Source organism: Aythya ferina (genome assembly GCF_964211825.1).
Source record: "Aythya ferina genome assembly, chromosome: 11".
Classification (NCBI taxonomy): Eukaryota; Metazoa; Chordata; class Aves; order Anseriformes; family Anatidae; genus Aythya; species Aythya ferina.
In genome coordinates this window covers 3,659,951-3,684,195 of record NC_140307.1, presented here as the reverse complement: position 1 = coordinate 3,684,195, position 24,245 = coordinate 3,659,951, and the positions used below count along the sequence as shown (strand labels likewise).

The 24,245-nt window shown below is 43.7% G+C and overlaps 1 protein-coding gene across 2 annotated transcripts in view; it reads right to left on the bottom strand.

Annotated features, from left to right (window-relative positions):
• The window catches only part of ADAMTS17 (ADAM metallopeptidase with thrombospondin type 1 motif 17), a 172,502-nt gene that overhangs the window by 56,882 nt on the left and 91,375 nt on the right, over positions 1-24,245 (bottom strand). For both annotated transcript variants that reach the window (XM_084531890.1, XM_084531891.1), the window contains exons 11-15: positions 18,673-18,774; positions 16,862-17,007; positions 13,264-13,430; positions 12,853-12,980; positions 2,186-2,306 (exon numbers count right to left, since the gene is read on the bottom strand). In XM_084531890.1, coding sequence (XP_084388016.1) covers positions 2,186-2,306; positions 12,853-12,980; positions 13,264-13,430; positions 16,862-17,007; positions 18,673-18,774 — 664 coding nt within the window. The remainder of the gene's footprint in view (positions 1-2,185; positions 2,307-12,852; positions 12,981-13,263; positions 13,431-16,861; positions 17,008-18,672; positions 18,775-24,245) is intronic.

The window sequence follows — 24,245 nt, the reverse complement described above, 5'->3', positions numbered from 1 at the left end:
AATAATTAAAAAAAAAAAAAAGCAAGGATGATTTTCAACCTAGAAGACTACTTACTATATCATGGATGATCGTTTTTAAAATCGTTACTCCCAAAAATAAAATTCCCTTTAAAAAATAATAAATCAAAGCCTCTAACAAATCTCTATGAGATCACCATTTTAAAACTAATTTCCTGTGAGTTCCGTGAGATGGGTAAAGGTAGAAGCACTTAAAAGGGCTCTGTGGCATCGACAACGCAACCTCGTGACCAGTTTGCACTTCTAAGATGATCAGCGGAGAAGAAGAATCAGTAAATGCCTGAAGAGCCTAATGCAAACCATGATCCCGTCAGCCATTTCTTCCCGCTAGGCAACGCGGCGCTGGGGGTGAATCCCTCCTGCAGCTTCCTGGCAGCTGCACAACCCGTTAAGGTCGAGTCTGTTCTGTTCCTACAGCCTTGTAAAGTTACCACCCTCAGGCAGTTTGTCTAGCTGGGAATTAGTGCAACTTCCTGGCAGTGACCCAGCCATTTCTTATTATCTACCCGAGATGTTTTGTAGTCTAATTGGAAAAGATAAAAGATAGTTCTCTTCAGGAGCCACCGGGAAGTTCAGGAACAGCTGTGAAATCTGCTACAGAAAGAGAGACTATTTTTTTTTCAGCTGAAAAGAGGAACTTTTTACACCATTTCTGTCAAGTGCGAACGCCTTGACACAAATAGGTGGAAAATAACCAGGACAAAAGAGTCAAAGGCAATAAAGCAGGAAATTATTCAGCAGGTTGGCCTAGCAATGCCACAGCATGAATGTGCTCCAGAAAGCCGTGGTGGAGGTGGGAAATCCCACCTGCACCTCACAGGAGGTGACAGGTCACAGCTGGCCCCACAGATAAGAAGGAGGAGGATGCAGAGGAAGAGGCCAATGAACAAAATCACTTTAGTGCTGAGACCTTGATTTAAGGAAGCCACAAAGCACTTGTGCTGCTTCAGTAACTAACTACAACTGGAGCGTGTGCTTAAACAAAATCTCTGGGTACTTTACTGAACTCAGTCCTGGAGTAGCACGCTTTCGATGTATTTATGCACACAGAAACGGCAGCGCTCTATTCCTGAATGTGAAATCACTTTTGCTGGACAATTGCTTCTTCCTGGAGCAGCTTGCGAGTCCTGAATCTGGCTTTCCCTCCCTTTGCCGGGTTAGGATGAATGGTAACAAGGTTTCTCAGAAGCACGGAACAGAAACTCTGGAACAAAGACTAATTCAAACACCAAGCTGCACATACATTAATGTTTAACAACAGAGGGGAAAGTCTTAAGTCTGACCAGAAGCTCTTTTATGCTATACTGGATGCTATTGCTGGCAGGGATTCAGTAATAATATTCACAGGGGAGGGCTTTTTTATTTAGCTGAGATATACTGATTATAGCTTGAATCATCTGGAACATACAATGTGCATCATTCAGAGCTCCCAAAGAGCTCAAGGATGGTGCTGAAATCAGACTTCCCTCCCACTGGAGAAGATCCTACGATTTTATCTGTTATTTAACATCAACAGCACCGGCAGCTTTCAAAATGAGAAACTTCATTCTGAATTTCAGAGAGAGGAAACGGCTGCTATATGGGCAACTGAATAAGAAGCAGGCAGAATATCACAGCTGAATTTTGCTTTGTGTTCCTAGACAGATTCTGTTGTTTTAAATAAGAAACAGTTTTGGATACTGCACAGCTCCATCAGGCGTGATCCTGAGAAGTTCTCAGCACTCCCAACTCACCACCTAACAAGAGGCTCAGTAAGTGGTAAGACTGAATGCTGAGTATCTGTCTTTGGAGAGTTACTCAAAGGCAAGAAAAGGGAGGAGTCAGTATTTTCATTCTTGCCTATTTTTTCATTGATTCCTCGTCACACACTTCTACAGAACCTTTCCTGGCAGCACCACTGGCTGGAAAGGGAGAAAACCAGTGGAGCCAGTGGTGTCAGACCCCTACGCATCGTCTGCAAAAGTAGGATGTCATGAACAGTTGGAAGTTTTTATGATAATATACATCAGAAATTCATGCAAATTCAGAGAACAGCTGCCCTCTAATGCGTTCATCAGCACAGGTGAGTCAAATGCTATCCAAGAAGAGCTATACTGCCTCTCTTTAACTCTCCTCAAGCAGTTAAGAGAACCTCTGCTCTGCTGAAATGCTGCTGAGGGTTACTCACCCATCCCCTTCGTGTGGTTGAAGTCGCCTTTCACCACTTTACAGGTTTTGCCATCACCACTGCAGATTCCACAGCGATCCTCTTTGGCAGCTGAACCAATGATTCCATCGCAGCCAATTTTCTAATGACAACAACCAGAGGTCCCCAATTACTTTGTTTGCAAGGTTAAAGTATCTCTAAACATTGATGTCAAGACTACGATAGACACCTGACTGAAAACCTGAACAGGAGGAACTGAATGCTGTGAATCAGTGGAGCATTCATCTGGAACAGTGTTGAGCTGGTTATTTAGCAACCCCCTTCCCTAACACTAAGAGCATGAACTTTGAATCGGAAGACATTACTGAAGAGAGTTTCAAAACCACTAGTTATTCCAGGTATCATCACGGATTTCACACTAACCCACTCTAACTTGCTTCAAACAACAACAACAACAGATTAAAACAATATTTCATGTTTGTACAGCAATTTCCACCTAAGGAACTCAAAGACATCCCACAGAAATGGACCAGTACTGTGACACTTAGTTTAGAGAAGAGAAAAATGTGACTTGCTTAAATGGCAATTAACCCAAGTAACCACAACCCTGGTCTCAGTCCTTCACCTCACCAGAAGTCAGGGTGCTGTTGTAAGTTTCAGCGTGGGGCTCGCTGAACGAGCCCTGCTCTGGATTGGGATCTTACCAGGGAGTGACTGTGCTTTGGCAACACCTGAAAAAAGAGCTCACCAATAAAATGACTCAAGATACCTGCAGTGCAAAAATACTTCGATGGAATCAGGTCAGGTTCAGACGTGGCCAATATGTACCATATGATTTTATGAAAATTCACAGATATTTGCTAAGAACTAAGAACTGACATTCATTTGTAAAAAAATAATTTAAAAATAATCATGATTTCATCTAAAGCTTCATTTAAAATGGTATTTTCAGAGTTTTCAATACCTAGTAAAACTGTTTCCAATAACAATATAGCTGTCTGTGAGGGCTGCAGAACTAGAGCAGTCACAGTATTCTCCCTGCAGCTACAGAGGCTGTCACGGTGACCTTCCCTATTCACAAACCATTGCCAGGTTCTGGTGGTGACCACTGACCACAAGACTTTTGGATCTCAAGGTCAGTAAGATTAAATTACAATGTGATTGAACATCATGGTATTATTCTAATTAGTCTGTGTGAATTGTTCTCTGTCCTTGTAAGACTCCAAATTATCAGCAATTCAGTCTTAATAGACAAACTTTGGCTGAAATAAGAGTTCTGATTATGCAAGTTATTAGCAGGGATTCAGCTGTAAGTTGCAGATTCCCTCTCTGTAGATAAACAATTCCTTGGCAAATGAGTTAGCAGGATGTCACCAGTAACGGTTATTGGAACAAGGCTGTTGCGTCTCTCCCTTCCTTGCCTTCTTATAATAAAGCCAGAGGAACACTGGAACAATTAAAACAATGAGAATTTTGAAAAACGGGTTAAGCAGGGAAAGATGAAGAGAACTTGGGCTGTTTATCTGAGGCTGCCTGCGTGTTAAGTAATGTAATTTGGACCTGAACTCAAGCATTCCCCTTGCTTCAGAAGACACTGGCCACTGCTTAAATCCAGATGTATTACAGGGATCAAAGACTGCCAGCATTCGGATTTGTTCTGATGCTGTGTTTGTCTGCATAAATCAGTAGAGACAGATAAATGCTGAAAAAAAATGAGCATTTTTTTCCTTACATACGTAAACACACACAAGTGAGATGCTGCTCATTAACTAGAGCAGTATCTAAGTTGGTAGGCAAGGACTACAGAAAAAAAAAAACACAACTGCATAAATGGGAATTAAATAAAGTTGAAGAGGACCACGGAATTTTTGGCAGTTCCAATTCTCAGGGCTAAACTTCACACCCATGTCCAACAAATAATGTGGGGATATTGAATCTGATTCTGCCCCCAAAACAGAAGGATGTCCCAGCAGTTCTCCTTCCAGGAAAATAAATGTGATTTATTAATGGGCTTGCTGAAAGACAGCTGGAAATCCATGCCTGCCTGCCACCCTGCTGAGATACTGGAAAGGCTGCGTTTAATTTAAGGCTCTTGTGCTATCTTTTATTGCGCTGCATTGTTATTAGCACTATGTGAGCATACAAATGAATAAAGGGAATATAATGAGTGCTGAACCACACTTATTCCCAGCGCTCCATGAGGAGTCTGTAGGACTATAACGGAGGCAGGCAGGGAACAGGGGGTGAGCAATCACATGGTTTGCATTTACGCCGCAGCTTCCCAGTTAATGGAAGCCACTGCAAGCAAACAAAGCCTCTGAAAGGGTAAATCCCCCTTCTTTGGACACTGGGGTTCAAGACAAGCCATTTCCTCCCACATTTTCTTGGTAACTGACACACTTTGACTTCATAGACCTCTTCTGAGGACAGGGAAGGAGCACCCACTGAATCCACAAATCCACCCTCTAAAACCTTTGCTGTTTTTTGCCTTTCATCTTCTGCCCAGCTGCCTGAGAGTGGAAGAGGTGGGAATGACCCTTGCAGCATTCCCTTTGGTGGCATCTCCCCTCTGCTCCACAGGGCAGAGTTTGCCCGTCAGTTTGGGACTTAATGATCAAGGCTTCTGTCAAACTGGGGCCAGGAAACGGCTTCTTGCAAAGGAAAACTTTGAGAACGAGTTTGCTTTCCTGGCTTCAAGACGAAAAATTGGTGCATTCTTGTTACTTTATGAGGTAAAAATACTTTGTAAGCACTTTACTCCGGTCTACATAAACATTAGAGCCCATTTTCCCCTCCCAAAGCCTTCCAATCAGTTCCAAAGCACAAGCACATTTGGTAGCAGTACATAATGAAACAGCTTTTGCTAACACTTGACAATGCATTTCCATGAGCTCCAAAGTCCCTTAGAAACACATTACAGTGACCACTTCAGTCACCAGCACCCCTCCTGGGAGGAAACTATCTGTCAGCGGTCCTTGGACCATTAATTGAGAGGTCTCCAGCCTTCCCCTAGGCGAGGAAGCTGCTGACATCCCAGCTCCAGGGGCCAGAGGCTTAAGCCCGAGCCCCAGCAGCCCTGGGGGAAGACGTATCAGGCCTGTGCATTATCAGCTTCCACCTGACACTCTGCTCTCTGGTTTATGTACTATATGATGCATCGTTAAAATAGATACAGACTTCCTTTATCTGCAGAAGGCTTTCAAAAACATGAGGGCTTAATAAACAGTATGCACAGGGCAAATCCCAAGTTATGCTGCTCACAACTCAAGTTTTCATAGCGCAGAAACTATCCCTTGAATCCCAAGTATAGTTCATGGGAGTTACCCGATCTTTATCATCTCTAACTCATCCTGCACTGCTTCCTGTACAGCGAACTGAAAAAGGGAAGGTGATTTTTTTTCCTATAAGCAGCAGAAAGGCACAAAGGGGAAGCTTTACATGCTGAGAAAAGACACCTTGCAATAATATCCTGTGTGCTCTCTGACCCAAGAGTTATCCTGCAGGTTAGCAGACTGAATCCATGGACCAGTACCCCCAGTACTGGCTGGATACTTTCAGTTCCAGCAGCCTTAAATGGACTGGTAAAAAGGGAAACAGTTCTGTTTTTTTACCAAGATGATCCCTTCAGGAATGAGCAGTGTACTTGGAGCTCTACCATAATCACAAGAAAGAATAGAAAATGAAGATCTTGCCTGGTAGAGCCACCACGTGCTTACTAGTAGGAGTCTGTGTGTGCATCCACCACCGCGAGCCATGTTCTCAGCCTCCTGGATCTTCCCTGGACTGTCCAACAGAGACTTGGACAGTGACATCCACAGCTCTGGCAAAGGGACTGATGTTGGCATCACCCGGGAGTTGCAGTCCCTGCCTGTGCTAGCTGCTGACAGCCTGCAGTGCTGTAGGACTGCTAGTTAACATCGTAATTAATCAGACAACGAGGAAGCAGATTTTAAACCAAAACCAGTCCCTTGCCCATGTTGAAACATGGGAGTGCTGGCAGGAAACCTCAAGACAGTCTTTGAGGGCTTGAACTCCTCAGCATGGAGGGTCTCAACTATATCCACCGATTTCTTAGTGATCTTTGACCACAGTCTCCTGCTCTGATGCTGTGTTTTGTAACTACTGACCTTTAAATTGGCAGGTAACTGCCTGTGTGCTGAGCCAAAGGCCTGCAATTCACTCAGCTGATACCTCAGCCCACCCTTCCTTTGCTCCCTCCCCCTTCTTCGCATTTTTGTAATTAAACATCTGAAAATACTGCTTGTTGGGTGGTATTTCCAGCTTCAGTCATTGCTGGCTCCAGCATAGGAAAACTCCTCCTCTTGAATGCACATCATTTGGATTCTTCTGTGTGAACTATGCGCTGTATTGCTTGGATGTTTTAAATGATATTTTTATTTGTATTTTGAATGGCTGTGCAAGAGCTCAATTGATACAGCCTGTGTGAATATGTTTTGCTACATAAACACAATTATTTTTGTTACATACACCCACCCTGTGTAAGAAACGACATTGTAGACTCACAACACTGTAATGCTTCCCATATGCTGAGTTAACTAGCTGTCTCAATGGATCAAATATAAATATTGATGCAACATGTGCCATTTTACAAATTAATCATGTACAGAGCATGCTGCTTATGACAGATTCATTTGCACTGCCAACTTTTTGTCCATAATATCCAGTGTCCACTGCTACCTCCAGGGATGGGCCACATGAAACAGGAACGTGCACATGTGAGCAGCCGACATTCAGATCTAAAGGTAAGAGAACTCCGATTGCTTTGCTTTAAACACAACTGCCCCTGTGGAGAATCGTAGGTGTCAGGATGTGCACGGGAGGGCAAGCCCAGATCTCAAATCAAGCAGTTCATCTCTAAGTTACTTCTCTTTCTGTTCCACAACAAACTTTGTTTTCTGGGTTGGAGTACACATCGAAGTTAGTTCAGCAAACACCTTCCTGTCATTTCCCGAGCCTTCAGATTTTATCTGAATTGGAGCAGCGCAGCTGGAACAGGAGTTGTGTGCCGCCTATTTTGTATTAGTGCTACCTTATTCACTTTAGACACGCAATTACACCTGCCCGCTGAGTTTATGTTTAAATCCCTTACAAGTTCATGGGAATGCTATACACGATTATTCTTGATAACCAGTTTTCCATATAGAAGCTTTTTGTGTTGAAACCCCCATGTTTTGGCAGCAGAGCAGGGTACATTAGGAAGCATGAAAATAATACAAAGCACTTTCCTTCCCAGAGACTTTTCCCATCCCAGGAACTCCTTCTGTTTTGTTTTGGTTTTGTTTTGTTTTGACCACTTTCTGTAACTACCCCTTTCTGATCCTTCTAAACCAGGTTCATCTGAATTGACACCCGAGGCCTGATTCCACCCTGCCTCTGACCTGCTTTGTGCAAATACCACCAGGCTGCAAATACCATTGGATTTTACTTTCTTCAAAACAAGCACCTATCATGTCACTTCTGGATGAGAAAATAATATATATTTATCAGTGTATGATATACGTAGCCTCCTTCTGGCCAATTCTTGGCTGCTAAAGCCACAAGAACAAACTTAAGCCTCCAAGGTAGGTAACAATGAATTGGCTATTATATGGTCTTTGTGGGTTAACACAGAAGGAAAATAGTTGGAAAACAGCATCACTTTTTTCATATCCCACTGTGAAGTACAGGGAAAAAAATACACAGTAAGTTACCAACAACATCTTGTGCTTTGTTGCTATGTCCTACTCACCAAAAGCCCCCAAACCTCTTTTTAGGGCTCAAATTACACTCGTACAGACACAGGAATTGAGAAGAACAAAACAAAACAAACAAAAAAAAATTATACAGTAGGTTTCTGTAGTTCAAATAACCCTTCTGGACTTTGTGAGCAATACCAAATAATTTATCAAAGTACAGCACAGAGCCAAGTGGTTGTATGGAGACAAGCTACCCAGTCTGGAACATCTTGTACCACAGTTTGTAATGCAGGAATATGAATAATACATGGAAAATCATAAAGTGAGGAGGCAAAGCCAGAGCTGTATGCATCAATCATAGGCAAAAAGTGGGTACTGCACACATCAGAGAAGTGTTTGCCAACAATAGGCCCAGAAGACAACTGAATTTCATCCTCTGTCACTTGTGGCCGTTTTCTGACACTGTCCACCCAATCTGTAAAAACTACTTTTGAAAATGTGGCCATTTTTATGTCTGTGGCCCAGACCTTTCATACCATATGACAATCGCTTTTGGAAGAAAGTAGTTCTACAATATTTTTGCTGTGCCAGTACAGCCTAACGTGTGTCTTGTCATCATTGAAGGTGCTACAGATTCACCAGCAAGTTAAAACAGCTATAACGTGACAAAACATACATGGAGAAATCTCTAGATAAAGCCAAAAAATCTCCACCTCTTAAACTGCTAAATCCCAGCAAAGACTGCCCTTGATCTCTAACCAGGTTCTTCTGTACACAAGGTCTCTCTTTTCAAAGAGACCTTAGGTTACACCCTGAAGCACAACATGTAGTCCCCACTGCAAAGTTCTCCTATCATGAGTCTCTGACTAATCCTCCTTTGAAAAAAGCCAGCACAAAGTAATGTTGCATCACAACAGTCAGCTGAGCAGCTTGTCTTCTCCCCACACCACGGCTGTGTGACATCTGACACCTTTTTTAGCTCTGCTTCTGCCAGCAGTTTGCTTCTAACATGAGCAGCTTGAACAGAACGAAGAAGTGTAAGAGGTTAGAAAGCACGCTGCTTCCACGAACGCTGACTCATGAAATGTGCACTGAGTACTCGAGGGAAAAGAAAAACTTCAGGAAATCCTCTCTGAAAGCCACCTGGAGAGGAACAGGAGAGGATAAATGCAATCTGAGGGGGAGTTTGCACTGCATTACCCCGTCCTCATCAAGACTGTAATGTCCATGCTAAAGAAAGCAAACCGTGAAAGCAGGCAAGAGGGACTGGGCTGCAAGCCCGCCCGTGCACTCACTCTCCTCTCCTCAGCCTCATCAGACTGCTGCTGTTCTCTGGCCTGTTACAGATTTTCTGTCTCTGAAAAACTCCAGGAAAAAAAAAAAAAACAACAAATTCTCCTTGCTAGAAAACAACGTGCATTTCAAGAAAAGATGAACAATGGGTACACATACGGAACAGGGCATCTCATTTACTCAGAAGATGGACAGGATAAGTGCGTTTGTTACTTCTCTACCTCATGTCTTTTAAAGATATAACTTTGTAACACTGTCCTCAATTTTTCAGATTAACTCATAGCTCTCACATAGCTTTTATTTTGTCCTAATTCTGGCAAACTTCTAATACTACCAAGAACGAAATGCTCATCCTCAAAACCAACTCTAATAAACAAGGACAGGATAAAACTGAATAAAGTATGATTTATCTCAAAGGCAAGAAGTAAAATTATAAAAATACAGGTGACTTAGGAACTCCTGGCTAACTACTGGGCTCACTTTGCTCTCTTCTGGTGCTCCCTTGTGTGACCACAGCATTAACCAAATTTACACCATCCAGCTGCCTTCAGGTGTAAGTGGTCAACACAGAGACTCTGTTGCTAATGATGATTTTACTTCAAGGATAGTGAGGCTGACACCGAAAAGCTTCATTCACAGTTGTTAGAATGGATCTCAGCTCATGGCTTTAAAGGGAAACTGTAAAAAGTTCACAACATGCAATGAAAAAAAGACTCTTCAGTGCCCAACTGCTGTTAGGGTATGTTGAGGCTGCAAAGAATTTGTTCCTGCCTCCCTTCTCAAAACCCTCCTCTCCTTGCAAGAACAGTTTGTCTTTGCCGTGTTCATCTACATTCATTTTTCCAACAACAAGGCATGAGTTTCATTTAGGAGCATATGCTGCTGAAGGGAAAAGAGCTATTACATTTCCTGGACTAGATGTTCGCAGGCAATGGATACTGCTAATACATCTGTCACACTGGCAGTGTGTCATTCCTGCCTTTGAGAGCCTTTAACTGAAAGGATTACACAAGAAAATAAATAACAGTAATACCACCCTGTGATTTCAGCACTTATTCTCTTCTCCAGCCCCCCTGCAATGCTTGTTGCAAGGCTTTGTCTACACTGGGTAAAGAAACGAGAAGAAGAGTAATTAAATAAGTATGTCAATTAAATTCATTTAACACACAGCTAGTTTGACAAGCATCTATGGCAAATGGGGTGTGCAGTCACACACAGGGATTCTCAGCACCAGATCGCATAAGAGGCAGAAGAGCGTTATAAATGACTTCAGAAGGCTTTCAAATCTGCTCGGCTTGAATTGATCATTTTGCCTTTTCTCCCAGCCAGATGCAAATGGACTGAATGTTCTGCAGCTGTCATCACCTCTCTGCACAGTTAAAGGCAGTTGCCCCCAAGTTAGAGCACAATTTGCTTTTCATGGTGTACCTCCAAAGCTCTGGGCTCATAAAGGTTTTCATTTGGAGGGGAGCTGGCTACTGCTGCTCACTGGAAGAAGAAAATGTGCATTGCCATGATGTCTGATTTACCATTTGTGGCTGATCTGAATGTTTGGAGCAGGAAAGCTGGCCAGCCCAGCGTAATGGTCAATGGCACACAGCTGGAGGTGCACAGCTGGCCTTACTATAAAAGGTTATTAATGGGTTTTTCGTTTTTTTTTTTAGATACAGCTGAAAACTGGGAAAAAATTAAGTAACTCGGGATGCACCATGAACCTGGCTCCGTGCAAGGCACGTTTTATTAAAGAGCATATAAAGAATCAGACCCGTGCTGGCTCCCCTGCAACTTGCTGTTCAGATTCTTCATCTGAATAAATCAGAAGGGCTGAATTAAACATGCCTCTTCAGCAGCTATTTGGCAGGAAGCAGCGGGAAGTCTCTTGCAGCAGTGCAAAATTCAATCCAGATAAAGCTTTTACACTTATCCTGTCACGTTACAATTAGTAAAACAGCATTATGTCCCCAAAGCCTCCCTTATACCCGTGTTAATACAGTGATCATCCATCTTCCTGCTGGGAAGGCTCAAAGCAAAAAAAAAGACTGCTAGTTCTTACTCACTGCTCACAGAAAGCAGAAATAACGCCACATTTGGTGTGCCTTGTGCCCCCAGGGCAACCCAGCGTATCTCCAGTGGAGTTAGTGGAAGGAAAGGGCAGTGCTGGAAAGCTGTTCTGCTGGGTCAGCGGGCTGGTTAATGGTGTAAAGGCAAACTCCTAGCATGGGATAAAAATCTAGACAAGGATAACACTTGGGAGGAAGAACTGGCATGAAGAATCCAGCACTGGCAAGGCTGTACTAGACTGGTGAACTGTCTTTCACATCCCTACTGTGTGTGCAGCAAACTCTGAACACGTTACATGATTAGGAGAGAGGAGAAACTGCCCAGCCATAGGGTCCGCAACAAGTGACTGGAATCCAGCTGCTACTCATTGGTAGAAGCATCCGATCTGAATGACTGCTTGTCTTTTTTGAGCTTTAAATAAACCCAGTCATCTCTTCCGTCCCTCCCCCAAACCCTCCACCTCCCGTTAGTATGGGTCTATGCATTTCCACTACATTTTCAAGGAATCTAAAAGCAGCTCTAAGAGATGGCCTTCCCAATCGTTCAACACACTGCAGCATGAACTGCCTCTCTGCCCAGCAAACCACGAAGAGCTGTGTACAAAGATTGCCCACACCTCATCGTAGTTCCATACATAAACTGGCTAAAGATTAATAACCACCAGTGCAATGGTTATAGGTCATCACTCCTTCACTCCAGGAAAAGGAAAGAACATCTGAAGACTTTTGGACAGAGTCCTCTTTGTTTCCACTCCCAACTTGTCTGACCAGAGACAGAAGGAAATGAGCATCCGCCGGGTTTGGCAAGGGACAAACGGCTCCTGAAGGAGAGCAGAAGGAAGCCTATCCCATGCCCTTTTGTCATTTGCTCTCCCTGCGACCTGAGCACAAGACAATGCAGACAAGGCAAAAGAAAACTGTCTTGGGTTGTGCTCTGGGTTGCTGGATACCTTCCTCTAAGCCTGTACTGTCTGCTGCTTGAAGCTTTATAAGCTGTTTTGTAGGAAGAAGGGAACCTTTTCCTAACTGCAGGAAAATGGGCCTTTCAAACAGTTTTGGTGGGCCCAAAGGTTAGAAACTCCCCCTCGCATTATCTAGTAATATAGTTCAAAATCACACAAATGTACGGTGCACAGGGAAGATACAGGTTTATGCAGCTCCAAGAGCCAAGCAAATGGCACCAAAAAGCTTCCTCAGTATTTCTAGATAGGCCCCAGATAGAGCTGAAAACACATATAGCAGGCTAATAATTCATATTTCAGTTTGCAGCATCAACATTTTTTCAGTGACTCTTCTAGTAGCCAAAATGGAGCGGGTAAGCAGATTTCCACTCCCATCTGCCTCCCTCACCGAAGTCCCTTCCCACCCAAGCCATTTGATGACTACACACAAGCAAATGTGATCGCTGGACATTCCCAGCTGTTCAGAAACCATTTCCTTCCTTGGGCATTTCTCATAATTCTCAGACCAAGACACGGGGCTGTGGAGCACTTGCAATGGATCCTATAAAACAGGGTCACCCTCTCACCTCAGAGACGGCTGCCCAGCCACCCACACCGATGCCTCGTCTTCTAGGACATACATAGCTACCCCGGGTCAGACATAACACTAGGAGTAAAACAAGAGAAAGTTACTCCACCTGGCACTTGCCATGTACACAGAGGTCGGTCTCGTAAGGCCCACACGGAGTACCATCAAGGACTCTGTCTGCCACCAGCACAGGAGAATCCTTCCCCAGTGGAGAACAGAAGAGCTCACATGGCTTATCTGGAGAAAGAAATACAAAGCAACTGACCTTAGGAACAGCACAAACAAGTTTTTGAGGCAAAGGTGATCAAGCAATGTAATTCTGTTAAGAAGGCTAGAGGAGCAGCATGGAAGCAATAAGAACACGTTACTGTAATCCATCTTTCAGATGCAGCTAATGGAAACATTCTGCAGTGTTCCCACAGACAACCAGGGGTCTTGTGGATGAAATTATGATGGGTTAAAAAGCTGCAGAGAAAAAAAACAGCAAGGAATTACAGAGGTAGCTGAAAAAAAAAATTACCATCAATGATGACAGCTGTCAGGAGGCTTTTCTTCTTGTTGGTGTATCTGTCGTGGGCCTGGCACTGCTGGTCCCTGAAGCTCGGCACACCTTTGGGGCAGGGCAAGTTCTCACACACGGTGTGCTCCACGCTGGCTCCGCGGCAGTTCTTCCCGCCTGGCCCCGGGCTATCGCACAAAAGACAAACCAAGGTCAGCAGAACAACGTAGCTACTCACAGGCACCCCTTCACTTAATTGTTCCTGTCCAAGGCAGTACTGAAATAGCAGGAAGGATCCTTCCTCTCAGACATTCCTTGCTGGAGGACAAATCTTGCTCTCACTGACTGACAGAAACTTATCCGAATTCCATGCTGGATCTATAATTGGCTTATTAGAGCAGATGCTCTGGAGTGTTTCAGAAGTATGTTCTTTTGTAGCATCCCACACACAGATCAATAAATAGGTGGCTGACTGCACATTGCACACTTTTGCTAAGAGGTAATCCATCCACTAAGCAGCCTTCTTGACAGATACAGGCTATTTAACTGTGTTCTGGTCACAAAAAAAGGGATGTGACTGATGTTACACTGCTGACCTAAATTTCAACTTCAGCAGCAGTCCATTCCTGTCCTAACCCATTTTCTGATGGAGCAGGCAAATGGCTGAGAAAAAGCAGAGAAAATGGGTGTAAGTATATGTGTGTTTGTATTCACCAGCAGTTTCAGAACAGGACTTCGAGCAAGACACTCTCAAACTGTGAGGACTGTCACAATATGAGGTCCGATTTCTAACTTTTTCATGGTGACTCGGAACAGGTTTCTTAAGCGATGGTGATTTGTGACAGTCAGGCTTTGGAAGGTACACTGAACATGACATGTAAAGTCTAAGTAATCATTATATTTGTACAATGAGACAGTTCAGAAGATAATTTGTGATTCCAACACAAATGCCAAAGTAAAGTATTTATATTCTTAATGGGGAACCTAGAGGCACCACGGTTACGTTACTGTGCCCAGGATCACACTAAACACACAAGGCAGAGGCAGGCAACTTGGAATATTTCTCCTTTTTCTTCCCACCATTTGGTTTGCTCCCTGCCTCAAACACCCATAACAATGGCAACACAGCAAATGTCTCTTCAGCACGTCCTCTAAAGTTCTGTTTTCAGCACCTTGAAACCGAAATAACCCAGACGTAGCTATGAGCTGTTCCACCAGGAGGATGTCCAGAAACAAATCTGTGCAGCAGATAACCTCCATCCATGACAACCATGCCATTTCACATACTGGTTTCCAAGCATGCAGGCAAGGCCACGGATTCTGCATCAGCATTAAGGAGGAAAACTCAAACTCTTAACAAATGCCTCTATTTTGTTTCTTCATAAACAAAACTAAAGCTAAACCAGAATAACCCTACATGATGCCGTAACACCACAGAAAGTCACCAAAGGAGCAGCCTGTACAAATGCCTGGTTACACTGCTAACACCTCTTCTCTGCCACAGAGGCATGCAAGGCAGCAGATGTGCAGAAATCTTGGAGGATACCCAAAGAGTAACAGAGTGCTCTCTGGAGAGCACAGTATCAACCTGATACTGTGAAGCAGAAAACACAGCAGGACTACTACTCACTGTGCTTTCATCAGCAGTTGTTCTGATTTTAATGAGATCAGATCATCTTCAGATGTCATTAACTCGTGAAGGACTTTCTATGAGTTTGCCAATGCAGACTGGAAGCCAGCAGCTCGTATTATTGGCAATGGTCATCAGTAAAAATAAAGGCCTCTAGCTCTGTGTAGTACAGGCTGTAGCACTGCCTGGGGTTTCCCACAAACAGTGTAATTCAAACCCATCCTGATACACCCCTGGAAGAGAGACTGCGAGATTTCCTGGTAGGCACCTTCACAGACATCTTCTACCATTCCACCCTATTTCTGTTAAGAGATTCCACCCACTAAAGGCAATGAAGGAATCAAAGCACCTTTATGGCACATTGGCTTTTACGTGACAAGAGAGGATGGGGGAAGGGGTGAGGATCTCATTCTCATGTTCTGTGTAAATGGTTGTTTTTTCCTTCGATCCCACTGCATGACAACAGCCCAAAGCCTAGACCAGAACACAAGGCAGCACAGCTCGGAAGTCTGCAAGTGCAAAGCGGCCAACGGCACACTGCCTTACAACCAGTTGGAGGCAAGGCATGCAAGTACTCATAGAAATTACAGAGAGGAAAAACCAAATCAAACAGTGAAGCAACTGGTTTAAAAATACTGATAGTCCCACAGGCTCAAAAGTCAGCTGGCAGGAGTACAGATTCCAGAAGAGAAAAAAATCCCAAGACCAAATACACATAAACGAAAAGATAAATCCCTTAGCCAATACTTTTGGACAGTGAATAAACCAGCTGCAGAAGAAGTGGGCTGACGCCAGGAATATGAAGCAAAAGAAGATCACGTGTGTATCCCCAGCCAAGAATGTATATGAGCAAGAGAATTTTAAAATCAGTGTGCAATCTTGGAGGGAGCATTTCCTGTAATTTAAGGAACGATGATGAATGGATTTAGGTTCGGTCAGTGCTGTGGTTAAAGAGACTTTTTGTAGCTGACAGCAAAGAAAGCAGCTCAGCCCCTTGTTCAGGAAAACGAGTTGGCAAAAATCAAGCCTGGACACTGCAGACATGCAGTTGCAGTTCAGCCTTCAGGAGAGGAATAAACAAAAGTATCCCTTCTATGTGAATATAGTTCAGCAGCAGCCAGTGGGTGCCTACCCATCACCTGGGCATGTCTTCAAAGTGACTGTGGTGCTAGCCAGAATCTCAACCCTATGTAAAAGATGTTTCCTGTGCTTCATCTGTGAAGAAAACCTTAAAATATAAATAAATTTGGAGATGCACAACTTGGAGGGTTGCTCTCAAGATTGTGAGCACTCTCATTCATCTCAGAAGCTATAACACACTCAGAGGTGGCTGTTTAAATGGCCACAGAGGTGACCTGCTCAGGCCTCTCCTAAGAAGACTTCCAGGCATGCCACAACCAACTAGGTGGAGGAAGGACAGCACATGGGAGATAACATGATGTACATTTCTTCTTGAATCTGAAAAAAGACAAGCCCAAGCAGGAGCCAGGCAGGGTCCACTCTGTGTAGGGAACATTTTTCATATGCAGCACATCCTGGTGTACAGAATATCTCAGGGTGCTTTATCAACACAACTACAGGTCACTATGACCACTGTCAGACATAGATGAAGCCAGCACTGCCTGCAAAACTGATCCCTAAGATGTATTGGCAGTTTGCTTTGCAGATCCAGGTTACCCTTTCTCATCCACTGCAGTGCTGAAGAGAAAACACAGCATCATTCCTCTGCCAACCCCCAGGTCTTTAATTCAATTGTATCTCTATCTGAATCATTGCAATGGGCCACTTCCAACGGGAACCCTTCAAGCCACTGCCACAGCACATGCTTGGCTCCGAAGTCACTCCTGGATTCTGACCTGGTCCTTGCTGGTAACACCAGGTCTCGTGTCCCCCAGGCAGCTCTGCTGCTCATTTCTTCACTGAACTCTTGCGGCAAGGTTTGCCTAAATGCTACATGCAAAAAGAAATCAGCATGATGTGAAGACTTACGGGGGGTTGTCGCATTTCCGCTGTCTGAATCGCACTCCTGTGCCACACGTCCGGCTGCACATGCTCCACTGACTCCACATGCTCCAGTCTCCATCAACGTGCTCAGGGATGGGAGTTTTACTGACACACTCCCCAGCTCGGCACCACTGAAATGCAATTGCGTTAGCACAGGCTGGAAGGAAGCCCTGATCTAGCAAAACAATCCTGTATTGGTAGACTTAAAAGGATGTCTTAGAGACTACAAAAGCCCATGTTGAAGTTTCTGGAAGTTCAAGGCTTCTGTGAGATGGAGGAGGAGAAACAGAGAAATTAAATGTCACCCTCAATCAAACCCTGAAGGGAACTCTGTCATTAAAAAATAAATCACAGAAATGAGCCCCTTCGTTTGTAATGCTGGTAATTATCTAAATTCTAAGACTTAGAGTTACACTCTTCACAGAACCTGAGTTCAAGAACTCATACCCCAAAGCAATGTCTTCATCAGCAGCATTCCTGCTATCTACAAAATCACTGAGGTATTTTGACCCTAGCTTGGCTAAGGCCCCAAAAAAACTTTGATTCTAATAGGCTGCACTGGCTCCTGACCAAGCAGCAAACTCAGCCCATTCTCTTGCTCTGTCCAGGATATGATACAGTAAGCAACTGCAAAGCATTCTGACGAACAAATCACTGGACTCCTGTGGTTAGAAAAACATATATGTAAAAACATTTTGTCTCAATTTCCTTGTCATGCTTTCCAGAACATAGCTTTTCTTCTCACTGTTTATCTTCCATTTGCAAGCAAAGAAAAGGTCTCTGATCTTTGATTTTAGCAACAAGCTTTTAAGGTTTTCTCTTTCTTACCTCCCCCAACACTGTACCACACAATAAATACCAGAATCCCAAACTAGCAGGGAGACTGGCGGTTATCAAACCAGTCGAGTCCCTTTGTAGCTTAAGGGGTTATCAGCCACGGTGGGAAAAGGAACCACGCACATTTACGAACCACGTACCACCTAGCACAGCCCATCACAGAGGTTAAACATGATCACTTAAGCCAACTTCTGTTAGCACAGCTGGGAGGTAGCAGTTGAGTCTCAGCAACACAGACCCTTACAGCACTGAAGTTAGCTAACTGAACGATGAAGTTCACTGGAGGGAGATCTGCTAACCTGAGAGCTTATTTTGTGGTTTTTGTAACTGTTTTCTCCATTGACCAGGAGTCCGTATATGCCTTAGTCATCTAGGCATACACACAGTACAGCAAATAATACTTCAAAATAACTGAACATCACAGAATGTGAGCTCAACATATTTTGAGCTCCTTTTAGAAACTGTGAAGTTTTTAAGTAGCCTCTTGTTCTTTCCCCATTTGCCTCCACTCCCCAAATGCCAACCTAAATGCTCTCCATACTTCCTATCTCAAATACAGCCAAGAACACTACTACCTTAGCTTGTACTGAAAAAAAAAACACCTCACTCTTGAAACACCACCTGCAGCAATGAGCAGATCTGCCAGGAGTGGGCTACCACCTTGTGTGGCTCACAGGGTGCTCAGTGCAGTTAGCAGGGTGAGGCATGGGGTTTTCCTGAAGTGTTTATGTAGGGCCCTGACCACAAGAGCTTCACTGCTGAGGTTTCCGAAGGCTACTGGAATACACCTAACATAAAATCAGAACGCCCTAACCCAATCCAGCTGTTAATTGAGCAGTTTCTGTAACAGAATTTGTATAAAAGATGGGTTCATGGTAAATAGTGAACATCTTGGAAACATTATTCCAGTGACAATGCTGGAAAAAAACAAACTCACTGCTGCTGAGTCTTTTGATTACCTTGTCTGCGCCACATTCAGTGCCATCCAGGGGGGGATCCAACTTTGTTTTACAGGATGTATCTCCTTCCACCAGGCACCAAAGCCCAGCACACATCAAATGCTGCAATCACAAAGCAATGAGGTGCAATTATTACTTCTGGATGTCAGTTATCATTATGGGATACACTGCAAAGCTCAGGCCGTCTCTCTCATGTGAATCCAGAGGCCTCTAGTTAGTTTGGGAGCAATTATTTTTAAGGATAAATTGTCATGAAGTGTTGGGGCTGGGAACATAAAAGAGGTTGACGGATGCCATTGTCAGAAACAAAAACCACCCTAAACGAGAAGTACATTATTTAAAGAGATTTCTTTTTCACTAGAATAAATCTAGTCCATTAAAAAGGAAGCCGGGAGGACATGATGAGAGCTTTGGAGCCATGCCACATGTCTGGGTGTCTGAGCTTCTTAATTACTTGTATTCTTTTTTAGAGGTACTCAAGCAACTAAGCATGGTAAAGCCCAGTCAGCCCTGTTTGTCCTGGTGGTTGCTATAATCAGCCAGCACTGACCCCTGGGCGAAGAAGATCTGAAGGAGGAAGGAGAAAGAAGAAAGGATTTCGTGGTGTACCATGCAGCAGAGGAGCTTGGTGTTAAGCTATAAGCAGACAGGGAGAAAGTCAGGAAGGGTTTGGTGGTGAGAAGTAGCTGCTAGAATCTGATGTGCTAGAGAAGGTGAAAAGTCAGAGGCGAGGGCAAGAGCAGCACGAGGTTCCGCATGTCTTGCTACCAGACCTGAAATGTGTTCAGCCTACCATTACTCAACACTGCTGCTCTGCTCAGCCCATGTGTGTTAGTGGGATATTAATGCTGACCACATTTGCGTGATCTGTCAGGGCAATAACGTTTTCAGAATTTGAGAAAAAGAACCAGGAGAAAGGGCCTTTACGTTGTTAACATTTTCCATAGCACCCACCATGCTCAGCATTCCATGGGAGTGGATGATTTCAATACAGTGCTACAGATCTGAGTACCAAAAACAGAAAAAGACGAGTTACATTTCTTTCCACTATTGTTCACATTTCAATGTAATGGTAAAAAGATGAGAAGCCTGACTCTAGTGCCAGCTGGTCTTGTCAAGATTTATTGCACCTCATTAAACAGTTGAGTCAACACGCCTCAACCTTACGGCTCTTTCACAACGTAATGTTTGAGACTGTGGGTGCATGTGTGCTTCGTGTACACGCGTGTTGGTGTGTCTGCATAAAAGGGATCTGTACGGCAGAGGGTGCAGATGAGAGAAATCCCAACACCAAGAGTGATGATGTAGAACATGCTAAACAAAATAGTTCTCACAGCAGTTATCTGCACCCTGTTTTAGTTCTATGTTTTTCTGGAAAGAGGCTTTTGCACTATTTAAACCAAAAGAACATTCACAACAACTAGAAGCAGACAGCACAATTCAGAAACATCTGTACCAACCACAACACAGAGAGCTATCATCAAGCAAACAAACAACAGCAAATACACCAGGGAAACCTAAATCAATGAATTTTCAAGACATTTTTCCCAAGCTAATATAGCACATGAGAAAATATCAGACGTCACTCTGACTAAATGACTGTGACTAATTAGCGGTTTACCCACAGCTCTGAAAGCACTTAAGCACCCATTAGCCACGAGGACATCACATGCTGTTTTACAGCTAGGTATGCTGAGGCAGAAGACTTGACAAGCCGGAGATTTCAGAACAAAGTGAGAAATCAGTTGATCCACACCACAACTCCCAGGTTCTCAAAACCTCTCCTCCCCTGGAGAGCATTAAAACCAAAAAGGACATCTATTTACTGTCAAGTGTTACAGAAACATGACCGATCTCAGCAGTAAACTCTTTAAACTGAGAAAGCTTTTTCCCAAAATGCCAAACTTCCAGCTCGGAGAGGATGCTTGTTTTCCTAGATGCAAAGCTACAACACACTTGCGTCTGCTGTAACGGAAGGAAACTCGCTGCTTCTGTTTTCTGTCAGGAGGACTTGCTGGCTGAAGATGTAATGAAAGTCCCCACATGCCTAGGAAGTTGTTCTAGACACATATGAGCACCACTGTCAGCTATCTGTGCCTTATGCAAGGCCAGTATCTGCTAATCTTCAGCCTCAAGTCCCTGGATCTTAAGCTGCATGTAAATTAGGGTTAAATTCTCCTCTTTGATACAAAAAAGGGAGGAGGAAGAGGGGTGGTGGAAACAGAAAGTCATAAAAATAAAGTGGCTTTCTGTACAACTCTGGTTGCCAAACAGAATTCTTCCTCAGTCCACAAGAATGTGGAAGGTGCTAAACTCAGCTAACATGCCCAGGTATGGGCCCTTGCCTGGGGGAAGCAACGGGCACAGCTAACCTCAAACAGGTGTGTCTGTACCACAAGGACAGAGCTGAGAGCAGCCCGTAAACGCAGCTGGGGCAAACATTCACTTGTACGGGTGTGTGCGTATATATGTATGTATGTTTGTGTATACATACACATAAAAATATAAGAAAATGCTCTCTGACTGATACCAACCTTTCTGAAAATTCCCATCTTTGAGGTATGAAAAACGCAGGATTTTTATAGTATCCCTGTGTTTGATTCCGGATCCTAAATGCAAAGCATATTTCAGGAAACAGTTACAGAAAAATCTGGTAACTGCGATTCAGCTCTGTGTTCTAGTGCCATACCACTACAAAGCTCGAGTGCTCGTTAGTGCAGTCCCCTGTATTTAATACAGCTTTCAGATACCCCAGCGAAGATTAAACCATCAGGCTTGGTATTGTATATTCCCAAGATGTTTTATCATGTTAATAGCTCATTTCAAAAGAGATCATATATCCTCTTCAGCTACAATACAAACCCAAACAAAAATCCCCATTAAACAGTCCTCTAGCTAACCAGTTGCAGTGACTGACGTTTTAATAATTAAATAGCCAGCTTTGTGGGGAAATATCAAAGTTAGAAATGGCACGACTTGAAAGAAAGCTGCTTGTATATGAATGTCAGTGCAGAGCTTTCATTGATATAGAAGAAGCCATCAAAAGAGCGGTATTATTGCTAATTGTACATTCAGCAACCAGCTTTTAGAAGGCAGGTCTCTGCCTGCAAAGTCCTCCCTACAGCATCCACGAAATGCCAGATAGGATTTTCCAATGAGAGATATTCTTCTCTGGAAAAATATTGATTTGTTGAAACTGTCTGTGGGGAAAGGTCATCTTTGGATCAACTCCCGGCTTGAATTATTTCCAAGAGGGGAGAAAAAAAAAAGTGAGATGGTTGTTGAAATGTAGTATTTCAATAAAATATCAGGTTTCCTTTTTAAAAATTGAAATGCTTTGTTCAACTGAAACATTAAAGAATTTATACAGAAAAAAAAAATATTAAATGGACAAATTTGGAACTCTCAAAAACTCCTGCAAGATAGCAAAACTTGCCTGCATAGTTATTGGAAGCCAGCAGTGAGAGGTCGCAGTCCGGAAGCTCCCAATGTAGGAGGTATCTGCTTGGCAGGTGTAGGACGCCTCCGATTACAGCTACTATAATGGCACCTATTTGAGAAAGGGGCCTTACTGTGCCAGGTGTTTTCTCTTCCTCAAAGAACTTGTAATCTAAACAGACTCCTGGGAGTGTGGAGATAAAGGAAGCTTTTTCTCTTTCCTACATATGTGGGAAGAGAGGAACAGAAAGGGATTAAATGTCCTACTGAAAGTCTGCTGGGACGCAAGCAAAACCAGGGCTCCGAGCGCCGCAGCCCTCTGTGCAGTGTCACAGCCGCACTCCCACTGCCTGCTGGCGAAACGTCAGGGCAGAACTAGCAACAACTCCTGGGATGCTCCCAGGAACATGTCTGGCTGGGGGCCGTCCCACCTTTCACAGCTTTTCCTACTTTTTCACAACACGTACTGTGACTGAAGATGGTGTTTACCTTACATGCAGCTCTGCCCCGGCCATGTGCCAGCAGAGGCTTGCAGCGTGTGAAGCACTAGGACCACTCGCATGTGGCTCCAGGGAAGTAATCTATTTTAAGGCTCTTTAACTCAGTGCTGCAGCTGGAAGCGAGGAGAAGCCAGCATTAATTCAGCCAGCTCTTTGCCCACAGGCAATGAGTGTAGAGCCTGCTAGGTCCTGGGTTAGCTATTGCATCACCACAGCCACTGAAAGCACTGCGATTCTGCCCAGCGACCTCAGATGATCTCAGTGAGGAGAGAGAGCTCGCAATACTCCTCTGTCTCAAAGCCAAAGATTATTACCTACAAAAGGAAGTTTCCAAATCTCCTTAGCACAAAGAGAATCCAGTGAATAAAGATGTCGCTCCACCAGGTAACAGCTCCACACGCTAGTTCCTTCCCTACACATCCACTCCCTCATCTTGGACTCAGACAAAAAAAAGAGACATTTAGCTCCCCTGCTGCCTACTGCCCACTGGGAAGAGGAACCTCTTATTTCGAGGAGCAGAATTAAACCACCACAAAAACAATTTTGCTGTCAAAATGAGGGGATTATGAAGAAGGACTTAGAAAGAACAAATATCTTTAAGGAAGACAAGCAGGAGACCGCATAACACAAAGGCCCATTTATAAATAAACTGGCTTTCAATGAACTATCAGATCTCTAATTTTGCCAAGGTTTTGGCTTGGCATATAGCTGACTGTGAGATAAAACATGCTGATAAACAGATTCCTAATTAACACCTATTAAGTACAATAAACACACAACTCATGCACACTTTCCTGTTCAAAGCCTCACAGCGTGCTTCTGAGGATGAACTCCTTACACAACAAAGTGATAAAAACAGTGCTCACATTTTCTACCCTTCCAATGCCTGTCGTTCTGGGTGTATAAACAACTGACAATCCACAATGGATTGCAGGGAGGTGAGCACTGGTGCTTGCCACTGCTGTTAAGTGCACTTTCTTGCTGTTGAAAGCTGGAAGAGCAGTCTTGAAAACCAGAATCCCATAAAATTGGAAGGCACTCCTGAAAAGGAGCCACGTGCTGCACAAACAAGATAACTGGGACGCTCGTGGGCATTTATCAGGGGGCTGCTGCAGACCTTCCCGTACAGCTGACAGTCCAAGGAACAAGTGGCAGGTCCAATACTGGAAGCCTATGTCTGTGTGCCCAAGTGATGGATCTGATCCAGAAGCCATGGAAACACTCTGGAAAGAATCACAAGGGACTAGAATATTCAGGCAACAGTAAGTATCTGGGTGACAAGCCAACAAATTCACAATACATTATTTTATTCATTAATGACAAAGAGGAATGGATCTCTTTACTGCTAGACAGAAAGCATCTCAGTCCAAATTATAAAAAAAATAAATGTGTTACCTTTCTAGATGCAGCTACAAAAGGATTCTTAGAAACACCTCCCTGTTTTCACTACCTAATGATTACATTTTCCCTCAGAACACAGAGAAATGTGCACAGTAATGCTTTTTTGATGAGCAGGGCTAATAACCTGCCTTCTTGGAGCCAACAAATTCGAGATGATTCCCCTTTAGGTAGTAGTTTTTACATCAATGCAACTCCATTAACTCAGTGAACGGACTCCTCATCAGTACTTGTGTG